This window comes from Callospermophilus lateralis, chromosome 8, assembly GCF_048772815.1.
Source record: "Callospermophilus lateralis isolate mCalLat2 chromosome 8, mCalLat2.hap1, whole genome shotgun sequence".
Taxonomy (NCBI): domain Eukaryota; kingdom Metazoa; phylum Chordata; class Mammalia; order Rodentia; family Sciuridae; genus Callospermophilus; species Callospermophilus lateralis.
In genome coordinates this window covers 6245654-6262433 of record NC_135312.1, presented here as the reverse complement: position 1 = coordinate 6262433, position 16780 = coordinate 6245654, and the positions used below count along the sequence as shown (strand labels likewise).

Genomic DNA, 16780 nt, shown 5'->3' with positions numbered 1-16780 from the left:
CCTGTGCACCGGTAAGAGAGGACAGTGACCATGAATTGAGCATTTACTAGGTGCCATTTGTCACGTGTAGTTACCTCATGGTGACCCAGCTGAGCATCCATCTGCTCTAGGCCCCGAATCCACCTCTGATTACATACCACGGGGAACCTGCAGAGGTCCATGAGATGGAACCTACAGAATATTCACTAGTCCATCACTCGTGGCAGTGGGGACCTAGAGGTGGCTTGGGTGGCCATCCAGAGGGGAAAGCAGAGCAGGTGCACTCTGCAAAGAGACTCGGGCAAGGAGCAGCCAGGAGTCGGATACGCCAGGCACCTGCTGGACCGACCCTGCATGCGGAGGAACCCCGTGCCGGGAGAGCAGGGCAGAGTGGGTCGCAGCCCATGTACTGTTGGTGCAAATGGAAAACACACATGAATCAGTATCGTGGATTTCCATAAGGAGACAGATGACTAATAGACAGACAGACAGACAGACAGAAACACAGGAAGAGCCCAAGCTTCCTCCGCTGGCATCTGGGGAGAGGTGGAGGCGGAGGTGCTCCCACAGTCCCCACCCTGTGCCTTGGAGCACTGCGAGACACCTGGGGCCATCGTCCAGGGACACCAGTGCTTCCTGGAGCATCTGTGTGTGCGAAACTCCACTTGAATGACGGCATGCACTTCCTCCGGGATCCTGGCCCAGTGCTTCCCCCGGCTACTATCTGAGGGTGTCTGAGCGGGTCCCTGGGAGCAGGACACAATGCTGCCTCCTAGTTCCCAGAAGAAGAGCCATGTCCCTCACGGGGATGGGGGTGCACGGGGCTGCACAGGGAGGTAGTGTCTGGTGGGGAGAAGGGAGAGCACTGGCAGAGCCCGGGGCTGGCAGAGCAACGTCCAGACAACTTGGAGCCTTGATGGTAATTCCAGAGGGAGCACAGGGAGGTCAAGGCCAAGGACAAATCCTTCAGGCCTTGAAGACCTGAGAGTCTCAGGGTTTATCCGGGGACTCTGGGAAGCTGCTGCAGGACTCCAAGGCACGATCTGTTTCACATTTTTTAAGGACCTCTCTTTAGCTGCTAGCAGGGGCTGGATTGGGGGAAGCTGCTCACTCTTGGAGTGAACAACGTGTTTATCACCATAAAACCAGGTTACTCTGCGTCTAGGGCAGGGGGAGCATTTGCCTGGGAAGCAGCGCAGAGCACTTCCTGACTGGGAGATGGGTTCCATATCTGGATGGAGGTGCTGGTTACACAGCTCTATGCTTTTTTTCTAAACAATGAAATGCAGCCCTAAGATCTGTGCATGCCACTCTACGCAACTTCTGTCTAATTTTTTTAAATGTCACAGGGCAAAGTCATCAGGACTTAACAGAGAGGGAAGAAGCAGTCCAAGGTGATTTCCAGGTGTCCTGGGCAGGTGGGAAGAGGGCAGGCCTCTGCTGGGAACAGGCAGGGGAGGGGCAGCCTTGCTGGGGAGGGAGGCGGGGAGGCCAGTGCAGGCAGGGTTGCTAATGTGGCCTCCAGCAGGCCACCGCCTGGATGTGTCTACTTCAAAGGCTCGTGGACAGCTCCAAGATCTTTAGTCTACAAATGACAGTGGCTCAGGAACCTCAGTGCACACCAGAGATGTAAGCCAGCATTACGATCCCTGCTCCCTTCTGGCTAGCCCGTGAACATCCTAAGCTGCAGGTCTGCTCTGCCCATAAAACAGGAGAACACACACCTCACAGCTTCCTGCAGATGGAGTGAGCCACGGGCGTTTAAAGCGTTTGACTTCCCATCAATCACTAATGGCAGTACAAGCACTGACTCCTGCAAGGCCGCGAATCACCAAGAGCCAAGGTCAGCCCTGTGCAGGGAATGGAAACCCCACCCAGGCTTCAGAGGAATTTCAGTTTAGTCACATTGTGACAATCTAACAGGACTTTCTCTACCTCCATGCGTCTCCATAGAAGTCCTCTGACTCCATCCAGGCATCCTTCATGCAAAACAGTTATTAAGTATGAATCAGGCACTGTCCAGGGCCAGGGGACACTGGAGGGAGAGCAGGTAACGCGTGGAACCTGAGGTCTTAGCCAGCCGTGATGACCTGGGTCTGTGACTGTAGGCGGCTCCTGGCTGGGCTTCAACAGGATGTGCAATGTCCCACGCACGGGGGTGTGTGGGTGAGCCTTTTCCACTTTCAGAAACGATCTTTTCGTCAACCTGTCAAAGAGGCCTGCAGGGTACACAACGCCACTGACCTTGCCTCTGCAGGGCCTCCGCTCAGCTGCGACCCCATCCTTCAAGGCTCAGCTGAGAAGTGTCTACTGCAGGGTGGCTCAGCTTGCCAGCCTGGCCTCTCCCCGGCTGTGGACCGATGGCTTCCGCGCCCCCACTCATGTGGCGAACCCCCAATCCCTAATGGGATAGTATTCACAGGAGGGCCTTTGGGAGGGAGCAAGGCTTCTATGGGGTCCTGAGGGGGGTCTCATGATGGCATTAGTGCCCTCATAAGATAAGGAGGACCAGGCTCACCCCTGTCTCTTGGCCACGTGAGGACACAGAAGGCAGCTGCCCACGAAGCCAACAGGAGAGTCCTCGCCGGCCAACTGAACTGGCTGGCACCTTGACCTTGGACTTCCAAGCTGCAGAATTTGGAGAAGATGAATGTCTGCTGTTGCCGGGAACAGTGGCACGGTGACACAGGCCTGTAACCCCAGTGACTTGGGGGGCTGAGGCAGGACGATGGTGAGTTCAAAGCCAGCCTCAGCAAAAACGAAGCGCTGAGCAACTCGGTGAGACCTTGTCTCTAAATAAAACACAAAATAGGGCTGGGGTGTGGCAGTGGCCAAGGGCCCCTGAGTTCAATCCCTGGTACCCACCTAAAAAAAGTCTGCTGTTTAAGCCACCTAGTCTGCGGCATTATGTCATGGAAGGTTGACACCCCACCTCCTAAGTATACTGGAAATGAAGAAATCAGGACACCTCTGAAAGGTGGAGAGCAGGTGACCCATGGAGGACACCTGGCCCAACCTGCACCCAGGACAGAGCTGGGGAAAAGGACTGGCCAGGGAACAGAGCAGAGGAGTCCCCAGCCTGCAGGACGACGAGCCCAGCACACTGCCACAAAGTCCTCCGAGACAGGATGCCGTGGAACTGCAGACCCTGGGTTACAAAGAAACCCCTAAACGTGTTACATGGGGAAACCTGAGAAGAAATGACAGCACCGTGGCAGCTCGCCTCTCCTGGCCAAGGCTGTCCCTGGGAGCCGGGGGTGCTGACCTCAGAGTCTTGAGAGGAGAGTGTTCCGAGGTTGGAGTCTGAACCTGGCCAGGGCAGCCTCCAGGGTGAGAGCAGGGAGGGGCCAGCTCAGAAGCCAGAGGCCGCCGAGTGTTTCCCTCCCATGGTCAGAGAGCCGAGTCCTCTCTGCTGGTCCTCTCCGTGTGTGTAAGTAACTTAGCTGGACACGCCACACCTCCAGAGCCTGGCCCACAGGCGCCCGCTCACTCTGTGTTCACGTGACCTTGTCGTGGTGTGCACCCATGAAGGGAGGGATCTCTCTCCCCCTCTTACAAGGGCACCAAGCCTGTCAGTGTAGGACCTCATTTAACCTTACTGACCTTCCAGAAGCCCTCTCCTCTAATGTGGTCACTGGGGTTGTGGCTTCAACACAGCAATTGTGGGGAGGGGCGCCATTCAGCCCCCAGCAAGAGGGAACCTCAGCGCGGCAGGTTGATTTGCTTGCTCATAGTCACCCACTGAGCACCCAAGCTCTCCACATGCTGTGCTGGGCACCAGGCCACGGGCCAAGCAGACACAGACCTGGTCCTGCTGCCCTCGGGGAGGGTTCCATCTGGCAGGAGGCCATCCTGGATCAGGCGCACCCTGGGAGATCACTGCAGCCTGAAAGGAAAGAGGGGAGACCTGGAGGGGTGACAACAGGGGCCTGGTTCAGGGAGCAGGGCAGGCTGCCCGGAGGACGAACATGGGAACCAGAATGAGGCAGAGGAATGGCAAGGGAGGAGGCAGGGAGGCCCAGGAAGCAGTGTGAGGCGGCTCCAGGAAGCCTGCAGGGGGGGGGGGGGGGCGGCGGCAGGGAGACCCCGCCCAGGCCTCAGGGCCAGCCAAGGAAGGGGCCTCCATCCCGGGAGCAGTGGGAATCCATGGGAGGCGTGAGCTGAAGGAAGGCTGGGGCGTAGCTTGTGTTTCTGAAAGCCCCTTGGGCTGCAGAGAGGCCACAGGGACAGGGCCACAGTGGAGAAGGGAGGGGTCAGCGATGAAGTGGGCACACCACTGATTCTGGAAAGACAATTCAGCTATTGAGATGGAGCCTTGTACCGACACCCAAGTGCCAGTGTCCATGGTTACTCTCAAGCACAAGGGCAGAGCCATGTGGCCCTGACCAAGACCATGTGGCCTGCATAGAACCTTGGCCCACCCCCAGGCCAGACTTCCAGAGTGGACATGAAGCCATGAGAGGCTAGACCAGGGGGCAGTTAAAGAAAGGACTTGAGGAGGAGGCCCCACCTGGGCTGTCGAGGGTGACTCTCAGGTTTCCGGTTGGCAGAGCCCATCCCCATCACGTCATCTACCTTGTGCAGAGCCCCAGAGGGGGAAGAGCGGCACCCTGAGCCCAGATGGCAGCCGCTGGAATGGCTGGGACACACTACCAGGAACTCACACCAGAGCTGTGAAGGCTTAAATGTGAGGTGTCCCCTAAAGCCCAAGTGTGAGGCAAGGCAAGAGGGGCTTAAAAGTGGAATGAGCCTTAACCCAACCAGTGCCTCCACCCAGTCAATAAGGATTAAGTTGATGGAAACTGTGGGCAGGGGGCCTGTGGCTGGAGGAGGTGGGCCACGGGAGGGTGCTTCGGGGGTGTATATTTTGTCCCTGAAAAGGGAGCATTCTCTCTCCCTCTCCCTCTCCCTCTCTCTCTCTCTCTCTCTCTCCCCCCCTCACTCTCCCTCTCTCTCTCCTTCTCACTCCCTCCCTCTCTCTCTCTCCCTCTCCCTCTCTCTCTCTCTCCCCCCCACTCTCCCTCTCTCTCTCCTTCTCCCTCCCTCCCTCCCTCCCTCCCTCCCTCTCTCTCTGTTTCTCTCTCCCCCCTCCTGGTGCCATGTTCTCAGCTGCCTTCCTCGGCCACACACTTCTGCCCTGATCTGCGTCACCTCAGGTCCTAAAGAACAGAGTAGGCCACCTGTGGACTGAGCCTCTGAAACTGTGAGCCCCAAAATAAACGTTTCCCCTTCTTATTGTTCTTGTCTAAAACAAGAGCAGTTCACCCCCAAGTGTCGTGGTGAGCTCTGGAGACCCGGGAGGACTGACATGTGCCCCCTGCCCCAGGGAGCTCTCTGCCGGGTTGTGACAGCCACTAACAGTGGGCCATGGACGAAGAACACTTCCTTGCTCTTGACAAACCGATTCAATGGCTACTGCTAAATTTAACCCAGAATCACATGAGGTTATTATTTAGGTACCTCCAGAGAAAATTGGCTCTCTGTGACGAGGTTTCTGGGCAACGGCCACGCCCCTCCCCTGGGCCCACCCAACACCACGGATCTACAGAGGAACCCGGGGTCTAATTTGTGGGAGCGCAGGGCGACATTCCCAGCATGCACTTCTCATCTATTTTCCTTCTTTGTGGAAGTTGTTACATTTTCACGCAATTCAGATGAAAGGGAGTAGAAAAAAGCTGAGATTTGTCTTTAATATCCAGGAACTTTGCCAAAATTGCCTTTTATTTTTAGCATAATTTGACATTATACCCTATTTTGAAAAGAAATGTTCTTCTTACGATCAGAGAACATGGAACATTTCATGACCATTTCTAATAACATAAAAGATATATTTTTTCAGCAGAAGTAAAAGAACTACAGTAATAGTTTTTATGTAAGAGGGGAAGGGAGAATGGGAAAGAGCTTTCGCCTTGGCGGGAGGACCAAGAGGCCACCCCAGCGGTTCTACCTGTCTATCACTTTCCCACTGCCTCAGTTGTCTTGGGAGCTCCCGGGAGGTCCCCAGGCATTCAGGGGTCAGCTCTGACCTCCAGAACGTCCTCAGCTAACCCACGCTGGTAAAATTCCATTTGAAGCTGATTCAGGTAAAGTTCCATTTGAAGTTCATTCACCTTGTGCAGATTGCTGCTTGGTTTTCAGCTTATGCTGTAGACGCTACTGTATCTCTTCCCTATTTGTGACTCAGGAACTCACTGTCTGGTGTCTTTTGAAAAGATGTACTTATTTTTTTTCTTAAGAAATTTTTTTTAATTTTATTTATTTTTATGGGATGCTGAGGCTCGAACCCAGTGTTTCACAGGTGCCAGGCAAGCGCTTTACCAGTGAGCCACAACCCCAGCCCCCGTCCTTAGTTTTTTAAGTAGCCAAATTGATCAAATACTTTCAGGATGGGTTACACTTTTTAAATTGTGAAAGTGTTTTTACAGAAATCCTCCAATGGGATTGTGCCCATGTGCTCTTGGGCAACAGAAGGCCCAATAGTGGGGGTGCTTCCCGGGTCACATGATAGGTCGACTTTTTGGTGGAGGCAGATATAGAATCAAGTCTGGTGGTGGGGCGGCACTCACTCCAGAAGTGCCATCTAAAAACCACTTGCTGGAGACACTGGGCAGATCCTCCCTCCAACAGGAGCCCAGGAGAGACTGGCTCGCTCTGAAGCCCCTGGACACACGCAGGCTGCCGAGTCCCTTTGGGGTGGAGGAGGAGGCGGCAGGAAGAGAGTAGCCCACATGCCCTCTGCGGGAGCCCTTTCCATGGTGGCCTCTGCTGAGTGTGCATGGACAGGAGAGGCAGGTACAGAAGCAAGACTGTGGCTTCTGGTCGCCCACCTGGGTTCGAATCCAGATGCAACCCCCACAGCTGGCCGCCTCTGGTACATGGTCTGTGAGAGAAGGTGCCAGAGCCCTGCCTCACAGGTGCAGTGGGGAAGCCCCGTGGGACCCCAGCACCCTTTGGCTGCCCCCCCATGTATTCCAGGGAGGGAGTGGGGGTAGAACCCGCAGAGAGCAAGAGCCGCCAGCCAGGCTGACCCGGCCCCAGCTGTCCACTCATTCCTCTGTGGCCTTGGACATGTTTCAGCAGCACCCTGCAATCCCCAATTTCATCTCTCGTAAAAAGGAAATGAACAGCTGTGTCCAGCGTGGCCATGGGGGTCACACCACGTAATGTCTGTAATATCGCTGGCACGCAGTAGGTGCTTAAAAGTGCATTTCTCTTCTCGGATCATGTGCAATCGCTACTTGCAGCAGTACTGGGTTGTTGCCTGATCAGGGGCACAAAATTATTTCTAGCAAACACATACCAACAAATGTCCGTCATCTGCCAGATCTAGGTGACTTCCAGCTCCTAGCTGGGAAGGCTTGGGGTCAGCCCCATAGAGGGTCTTGCTCCTTCTGTCCACATCGCCCTTCTGTCCTGCCCAGCCCTGGCCCTGACCTTCTCTCTCACCTCCAGGCTTGCGGGAGCTAAAGGCTGTGGTTTCTTTCCCCTGCTGTCCGTGGCCAGGCCTCTGCATGTCTTCTCACGGAGCCTTCCTTTCCAAGCATTGAGCACAGTGTGGCAAACACAGGCTCCGGGGTCAGGTGGCCAGATTGAAATATCAGTGTTGCTGCACAGTGTCCCACCTCCCACCCCCTCCCCTAGAAAAACCTGGACCAATGTCTTAGCCTCTTAGGGTCCCCATCTGTAGAACAGCACCTGCACCCCAGGGTTGGGCGGAAGGTTGGGGGCCAGCAAGGCCCCACTCAGCAAGCCAAACCAGACCCCGGCTGCTCTGTCACCAGCCTTGCCCTCTGCTCTCAGCCAGACCCTGGTTCCCCACATCTTCACCCTGGAGGCTGCAGGCCAAGCGTCCTTTCCTTCCCAGGATGGCCGCGACAGTCGTGGGTTCTTAACTCAATCCTGGGAAACAGAATGACCTGAGCAATGCCCATCGGGTGTCTTGGGAAATGAAGTCCAACAGGCAGCAGCTCTGTAGGTGGCAGAGAGGCCTCCCACATCCCCACAGGTGACCTGGGAGCCCCTCTGAATCCAGTCCCTTGTGAATTCAGTAAATGTCTACTGAGGCTCTGCTGTGCTGTCAACCGCCCTTGGGATATAAGAAAATGTCGGAGCCTGCCCTCAGGTAGCTTGCCTCCTGTGGGGAGAGGGCTGATGAACAGGGGGTTCCCTACGATAGTGCCGAGCAGGGGTGAGTGCTGGGAGAACAGCGGATCCCAGCTGGGAGGGGCCCTTTAGACATGGGAGCCGGAGAGACCTTTAAGCTGAGATGAAAGGAAAGTGAGAAAGCAGGAGGAGCAGCTGTCGCAAAGAGTATTCTGGGAAGAGGGCCGGCAAGGGCAGAGAGCCTGATGCCTAAGGAAAATCACAAGAGCCAGGAGAAAGCAAGAAGAGTGAGGTCAGAGAAGGAAGGGGCTCAGGGTGAGTAGGCCTGGAGGCCATGGCAAGAACTTCGGCTTGACACAGAGAGACTTAGGACATCATGGTAGGTTTTGAATGGAAGAGTGAGAAGGACTGGCTGGCCTCAAATGTGCAATCCTCCTGCCTCAGCCTCCAAGGCACCCAGATAGCAGGTGTATGCCATCACACCCAGCACCATTATGCTCATCTTACAACCATGGAATGGAGGGGAAGAGTCAGACTCTTTGTCTGGTGGATCTGGAATGCAAGCTAGAGGTCAAGCTCTTCAGCATCATGCTAGGCTCCGACGAGAAATGTTTTTCAAATCAAAAGAACTAAATGAAATGGACTAAACTTCAGACATTGCTTTCTGTGATGCATCCTAAGACAGTGTCACTTTTCTTTGGATCAGTAGATGGTGTTGCGTGAAAGAGTCACATCCCTGACACCTAGAACCAGAAAGTCTTTCACTGCACAGACACCAGGAGCCACAGAGGTGACCGTGTCACTGTAAAACTCAAGGTCTAATCCAATCGGTAATTAGGCACATAAGATATGGCTGCCTCCAATATTTCTCACTCCTGGTCTCCCCATTTGTGCAAGACTGTCAGTGTACTAGTCAGTGTGTTAGATCTTTTTGCATACTAGAAAAAATGATATTTTTCTTGGCCTAAACTATGATCCATATTTTTCTTATGATCTGAGATATTTCTCTTCATGTCTGGCTTACCTGTGTCTCATGTGCATAGCAGAAGAGGAGAAAGAATGTGAATAACAGCAACTATAAATTTAAGATAATATTCAGCATTACATTTTGCTTTCGTGGTGATTCATTTTCAAATGCCTAATTTGCAAAAAGTAAATAAAACCTGTCATTTCCTCATCTTTACCAGAGCAGGGAGCTGGTTTATTCGTGCTTCATTTGGGAACACAGCAACACAGCCCCTTGCCTCACAGGGCCAGCCTGGCATGCATGGTGTTGTGTCCAGGAATACTGACATTTGAGTGGGAATCGTGAAATGGAGCATCCTCCCAGAGATGGTTTTACAGCCACATAGTTCACTGATAGCTTATCTGATCTTTTCCCTCTGCTTTTCCACAGAGAAGTCTGGACACCTACTGTTTCCTAGTCTTTGCTGCAATATGTGTCATAGGTGCCCTCTACTTCTATTTTGTTCTGCCTGAGACTAAGAACAGAACCCACGCGGAAATCAGCCAGGAATTTGCCAAGAGAAACAAGGCGAGTCCGCCAGAGGAGACAGGGGACACAGCCGTGGCTGAGAAGGCAAACGGAGGGCCAGGACCGGACTCCTCCTCCACGCTGGACAATGGTGTCAAAGACAGAGCTGTCTAAGTGGACCACCCCCCATTTCAGGAAAACATGCATCTCCACATCTGGAGGGCTTGCACCTGGCTGAAGCCGTGCACCTCTTACATTACAAGAATCAGCCTGTGATCCTCCAGCACGACACCCTGTATTCACAGCTGAACCACTCAGACTTGAAGTCATCTCATGGTTTGGAAGAGCCAACCTTCTTCTCACAGCTTAGTGGCCTGCCTTCTTCCTGACTTAGCCCAGTATCGAAAATTGGGAAAATGGTATCAAAATTCCATCTGAAAAGAAAAACATCCAGTCTGATGAAGGACTCATTGGAGCAGAAGTCACAGGCTGAGGTCCTACTCCCTGCTTCCTCGAGTAGCCTTGCCCCGCCCTCTGCCTGGATCCTGGAGCTTGGTGATCCTTGACTTTGGTCCTGGAAGTAGTCTTTCAGCATTCATGGCAACTCTTTGTACCTCCTAACAAACACCTGTCACCAACCTTTGGCTTTGCCTGTGGGCCTCAGACTTAGGAGCGCCTAACCCCAGTGCACCACCCTGAAGCGTCTGCCTTCCCCAGACTGTTTCCCTGGGCTCGAGACTGCCAGGTCTGAGTCTGTCTTCAGCTGGGATTGTTACAGAGGCCGTAAAGAAGGTCAATGTGGGGAAGGCCTAGAGAAGCAGCTGTAAGAAAGCACTTCCCAGTACCTGGGGCAGGGACTGCAGGTTCAACTCTGTTCAGTTAAAACACAGCATTGAGAATGATTCTGAGCCTCGACCTCGGCTGATGGGAAACAACACTGTGGCTGATAGATGGCATCCAGTTCAGGTGCAGGAGCGAGACATCAGCTCCTGTGGCCATGTTGGCCAAGTCTAAAGGGATTCATCTGAAGATGTACTGAGCTGCCTTGAAAAACAGCTAGCCCACCATCATTTCAGGTGCTCAACAAAGGCTGCGTGGAGACTCGGCTGCTGTTAAGGAAATCTAAGTGACAGTTTTAGAAAGGTAATTGGAGTAGACATGCCTGTGTGCCCTTCCAACGTGCCAGGATCGTGTAGCTGCAACAACCTACAACCCATCATTGTCACGCTGACCTTATGATTTGGCTGACTCCATATGCTCACCTCCAAAATGAACCAAAGTGCAAATGACAAATTTCATAAGTGACAGTGTTCTTGAATTAGACCCATATGTTTGGATTTAGAGTGTCACAGCATGTCTGGGGCCAGAGAAGAAAGACTCTGGATCTAGCAGCTCCACCAAGCCCTCCGTCTCCTCTGACCATTCACAACAAAGGATGTGACAGCCAAACCCGAGTTCTGATCCTTCTTTCCGGTAAAGCATTCTTGCACCTGGTCCTCTCCTTTGGCTGATTGCTGACTGGCTGGATAATTTGGGCAGCATTTGTCAACGTGGAGAGGAAGTGAAGTGTGGGTACCAAAAGCATGTGAGACTAAACAGAGCCAAATAAAGTGTAAAGTGGGAATCTTAACTTTAGCCTGTGGTCACTCCCTTGGAGACCTGGGACAGTCAATAAATATTGTCAGTCACCTACCATGCACCAGGCACTAGCTGGGCACTGATGCTGCATACGCAAGGTAATGCCCTGCCCTCACCTGCACACGCACGTGTCTGACAAAGAAGGTGGAGAATCAAAGGATTGTTAGTAAGATACCCTCAGGAATTGGGGAGGGGACAATGATATAGGAACATGCGACAGGAATGGTTGGGGTGACAGGTGAGAAGCAAAAAATCTTCCCAAATAAGCAACCAAAATAAAAGAAGGTGACAGAAGAGGAAATTTTCTTACAGGTTGTTACATTTGAAAAGATAGTAGAGCCACATTAAGAGTTTTTAAAATAAAACAGTAGAACACACATCATTTCCTGTGCTTCATTCTCCCTGACACGACCATTTGAATTTCCATACAATCATGTCCATTTTGTCTACTGTTTACCCAGTTTCAATTGCAGGATACATAAGATACAACTGCAATCGTCTTTCTCTGATCTTCTATTTTTTCCACTTGATATTAAATCAAAGTGCATCATCTCAATTCTAAAGCCTTGCTCATGATCTAGTTTATCCACAGCTGTGACCTTTTTTAATAGTTGTTTTTCAGACACTGAAAGATAATGCAGAGTGATGAGTCAGAGAAATAGACATTTCTGGGAGCTTCACCCCACGGGCTTTGGTGCTTTGCTGAAAGGCACCAAACATTCACAGCACCCTGTATGTGTGCACAGAACCAGAAAGAATCTCTAGTCAAATTGACAGGCCCCCTTTCCTAAATCCTGCCCAAATGTTAAGGCTTAGGTACTGTTTTACCTATTCCCTGTATTCAAGCCATGGAGGCTGGCATTTCTTCCTTTTAGGTGGCTGAAAGAAAAAGTAAGTCTTTCTTACTTAGCTTTAGCTAAGATGAAGTAAGCACACGCCACCCCACTTCTGTCACTTGTTAGAACTAAAAACCCTGGACAGAATCATAATTCAAACAGGAGCACTCTTAAAAAACTGTAGCAAGCAAATGGAGGAGGGAGATCAAAACTAAAGCACAGCTAACATGGCCGGGAGCTTTCTGCTTTCCCCTCCCGTGTTTCCTGGCTTACACTCCAGGGCAGGCCAGTTCCCAGAACTGCACAGTCAGCATGGACAGAAGATGCTCAGGAGAAACCTTCCCTGTGTCCCTGTCCAGAGTGAAGCAAGAGATGAATTTATGGAAGAAAAATATGGACCAAGGCTAAATTGCTAATACGGTGGCAGCTCTGGTGACCACAGACACACCTAAAGAAAATCCTTCTCTCTGATACAAGGACCTAGAAGAATGGGCCTCTGTGGGCCAAATAGGGTGGAAAATGCCTGTTACTTTCCTCTCTTTTTTTTTCCTATTGATGCTTCAGCTGTCACAAACAACAAGGAGGACGAAACCTCGAGTGTCAAGCTGAAAGACCAGGAGAAGTGAGAACTGGGAAATGGAGAGGGAAGGGAAAATCATGGTGAGGAGAGGATAAAGGGAGTCCCTAAATCTATGTCAAAATCCTGGGCTCATCTGTAAAATCCACATGTCTAAAAATTAACTGCAAGTAATATGTCAAAACCTTTGAGAATCAAAATACATTACAGACACTTTCACAGTTTTGGACCCCCAGGTGGTACCCACACAGAGCAGACCCAAAGAGTTCCACCAGTACTTTCAAAATTAAACTGAAATTGGAATCACAGTCCACAGAACATGGGTGAGGACTTTCAGTCTAAAGATAACTAGCGAAACAAGTTTGCCTGTTTTAAAATGAAGTTGTCCAGAAAGTTTTAATAGCACCTCATGTATAACACTCAAAATATCCAAAATATAATCCAAAATTACTAGACGTAAAATAATCTAGGAAAACCCCACCAAGTCTCAGAGTAAATATGAACAGGTGCCAACCCCAAAATGATCCAGACACAATAACTACTCTAAAGTAACTATTATAACCATGTTCTGTGAATTGAGGGAAAACAACTCTGGAAATTAACAGAAAAAAATTAGAAGTTCTCATCAAAGAAATAAAAGTAGATTTAAAGAAATAATAATTGAAAACTACCCAAATGTGGTGAAAGACATTAATTTACATATTCTAGATCAGTGAACTCTAAAGAGAATAAATTCAAAGAAAATCAACCTCAGATACGTCATAATCAAGGTGATGAAAAGCAAGTTTAAAGGAAAAAAATATCAAGAAGGTGAAAATCAGCACATTACATACAGTGACAAAATGATTTGTATGATTACAAACTTCTCATTAGAAACTGGCCAGGTGATACTGGAACAATATTTCAATGTTGTTTAAATGCTGAGAAAAAGAACTATTAATCTAGTTTTAATTTATAAAAGACCCATCTCTATGCTCTTTCTAATAAGCCCACATTAAATTCAGTGTAGATAGGTTAAAAGTAAGAGTAAGAAAATATGTAGCATGCAAACATGAATAAAGGAAAACCAGCAGGAGTGCTTGAGTTTAGAAAAAGTAGATTTTGGAACAAGGAGAATTGCCAGTCAAAATGAGGGAAATGATGGGGTTAGAAATGGGTCAAAGCACAAAAGACATAAAAAGTTTAATTGTGCATAGACTCCAAAGCAAATTTCAAAATACATGAAACAAAAGAAGGTAGAACAGAAAGAAAAACTAAACCAAAATATTTGAAGACATCAGTGGTCTCTCTTTGTGATCAATAGAACAAGCAGGAAATAGCAAGGCCATAAAGAATTCAAGCAACACTATGAAATAGCTTGATCTAATTGACATTTGTAGAACACTTCAAATAACAAGAGTAAAATATAGAAAATAGTTCCATATCCACTTGAAGAAACTGAATTCATAGCTAAAATTTTCCAACAAAGAAAATTCCAGGTCCAAATGTTGTTACTGGAAAATCTTTCCAAATACTGAAGGAAGAAATCATACTGATTCTACATCTCCTCCAGACAAGACAAAAGGGTGAAATATTTCCTATCTCACTTTATAAAACTAGCACAAACCTGATGCCAAAATCAGACCAAAAAGAAAATAAAACCCAGACTAATACCCATTATAAACACAGGCACAAAATTTATCATTAAAATATTAGCAAATTGAATCAACCACATAAATAGAATAAAACAATGGTCCCCCCTTCTCCATTGAGGATGTGTTCCAAGACCCCTGGGGGGGATGCCTGAAGCCACAGATGGTACTGAATCCTATATACTATATGGGTACTGAATCCTTTATACTATTTTTTATACATACATACAAATATTTAATGCCTTCCATCTTAGCTAAGCTCTCATCATGTCCTGTGGCTGTAACTTTTGCACTTTGAGGTACAACCGAATCCTAGCATGAATTTCTCTTGTTCACAATTTAACAGAAGAATGGGTTCTTACTGTGCATCTTAGCAACCTCAGCATATGATTTTTTCTTCCTTATCAAATCAAGTACTTTTCCATTTTCATTTGAAGGAAGGGGCTTGGTGGCTGCTCGTTGGCATATCCAAGTTGTCAGCAACATGAACCTTGCGCTTTGGTGCATAAAATAGGGGTTATTTGAGCACAAGGACGGTGACACCATGACCACGGACCTAATGGCTAATACGGTGGCAGCTCTGGTGACCACAGACACAAGGTGGCTCGACCATGGGTAGCATACAGAGCATGCTGTAGCACGGATGAGGGATGACTCGGATCCCAGGGAAGATACAGAGAATGGTGTGAGGTTTCCTCATGTACACAGAAGGCAAGTAGCTTGAAACTCACACTTTTTTCTGGAATTGTCCATTGAATATTTTTTGGACTGCAGTTGATCGTGAGAAACTGAAACCACAGAAATTGAAAGTGTAGGGTAAAAAACCTCAGATAAGGGGTGACTATGTATACACAGCTGTAAATTCATGTATCTTATCTGATTAAAAAAATCTGAACTAGAAAATAGTCTTCAATTTTTAGAGGAGAAGTAAAAATGGTTAGAGAAAAGAAGTTTCTGTTAGTAGAAACAGCAAGACAAAACATCACCAGATTTCCCAATATTTCTACATTTTATTTTTTTCAATTTTTATTATCATTGACAAAGATTTAGAGTGGTCGACCTGATGCTTTGATATAAGTACACGTGTGAAAGGGCGACCCCGGGCCAGCACCTCACCTTACCCGTTCCTCACACGTTGGGCTTATTCTTTTCCCTTTGCCAGCGGTGGCCACACTCAAAGTCTAGCCTCGAGCCGACTCTAAGCTGCATCATGGTTCATTGCTGTGCCCAAGCTGCTCATTAGAGCTCCAGTACTGACTCACCTTGTGGAACCAAAACATCACAGCTTCCAGCAACCAGCCCCGGGTGACCAAGGTGCTCCTCCTTGCTAAGCCACTAGGTTTGTGGTGGCATCTGACAGCGGCCAGAGGAAACCAAGACAGATGCCCCCAAGCAGTCGCCTCCATGGTGGGTGGTGAGCAGGCGCCCACAAGAAACCTCACTGGGTGTGAGAGGAAAACAGGGGGAAGGCTTCTTCTATCTTTCTTCTGAAGTGAATATCATTTGACTCATTTTACATGAGGCAAACCCCGTCCCTGCCCAGGCCAGCCATTACAGAGATGGCGTGTCTCAGCTCCTTCTCCCCGCAGACATTTGGGGGGAACTTCTCTTCCTCCTCTCCTCAGAGTCCTGGGAGTGCTGACTTTTAATCCTGCACCTCTAACATCCTTTAGTCTCTCAACAGCACATAGTAGGCACCAGAAAAATTTGTCTATTTGGAGGAATGAATCAAAGGACAGGGGTATAGTGTCCCCCCCCACCCCCCCACCCCCCCACATGATGTCGAGGGCCACACCCAAGGGTGTGGGCAGTGGGCTGGACGGGCCCTGAGGACTTCATGAGCAGAGCCGCCCAACAGCCTGGGCTTCCCCTCCAGCCTGGGCTTCTGACAGTCACGACTTCTGTCTTAGCTGCTCTTATCTGGGGTTCCTCTTACTCATGAGGAAACCTAAGCTTGATTCCAACAGGAAAGAGCCCGAGGCAAATCAAACATAATTCTTCAGACACTTGGCAAGGGACTCCCCAGGAGCCCAGATGCCTCAAGGTGAGAGGTGATTGTAGAGTCCCTCAGCAGCAGCGCCCCCCAACCACCGCAGGAGGCATGGAGCTGTCCGTGGTGCTGACCCAGGCTGCTTCCTGCCTAAGAACACTGAACACTGAGTCTGAGACGATGCTTTCTTACTATTGCCTGTGGTGCTGGGAGTGACCTGTGGAGCCAGTGTTACTGGTTCATCTGATCTAGTCCAAACCCCGTTCTTCCAGCTCCAAGATCAGCCAAGGTCAGCGCCCCTATCCCTACCCCCATCCCTACTCTGTTTCCCTACCTGTGGGTACTACATTTACATGTTAACCCCTTCCACAGCCTGACACCTGCTGTCCTTGTGGTGGACGACTGTAACATTAGTGGCCTTGCTGAGTCATCCTCCTGGTACTACCACCCATGGAAAAATCCATGACCGCATTGTCTCTAGACTTGGCCACACGTTTCTTTGTCCATGGATACATCAAAAAAGGTGACCCAAGCAGAAAAGTATGATCAGTG

The 16780-nt window shown here is 49.8% G+C and overlaps 1 protein-coding gene across 1 annotated transcript in view; it reads left to right on the top strand.

The window, feature by feature from the left end:
* The window catches only part of Slc2a9 (solute carrier family 2 member 9), a 153233-nt gene extending 142059 nt beyond the window's left edge, over positions 1-11174 (top strand). The window contains exon 13 of the mRNA XM_076864316.2: positions 9479-11174. Within this exon, the coding sequence (XP_076720431.1) occupies positions 9479-9730 (252 nt within the window). The 3' untranslated portion in view covers positions 9731-11174. The remainder of the gene's footprint in view (positions 1-9478) is intronic.
* The last annotated feature ends 5606 nt before the right edge of the window (positions 11175-16780 follow it).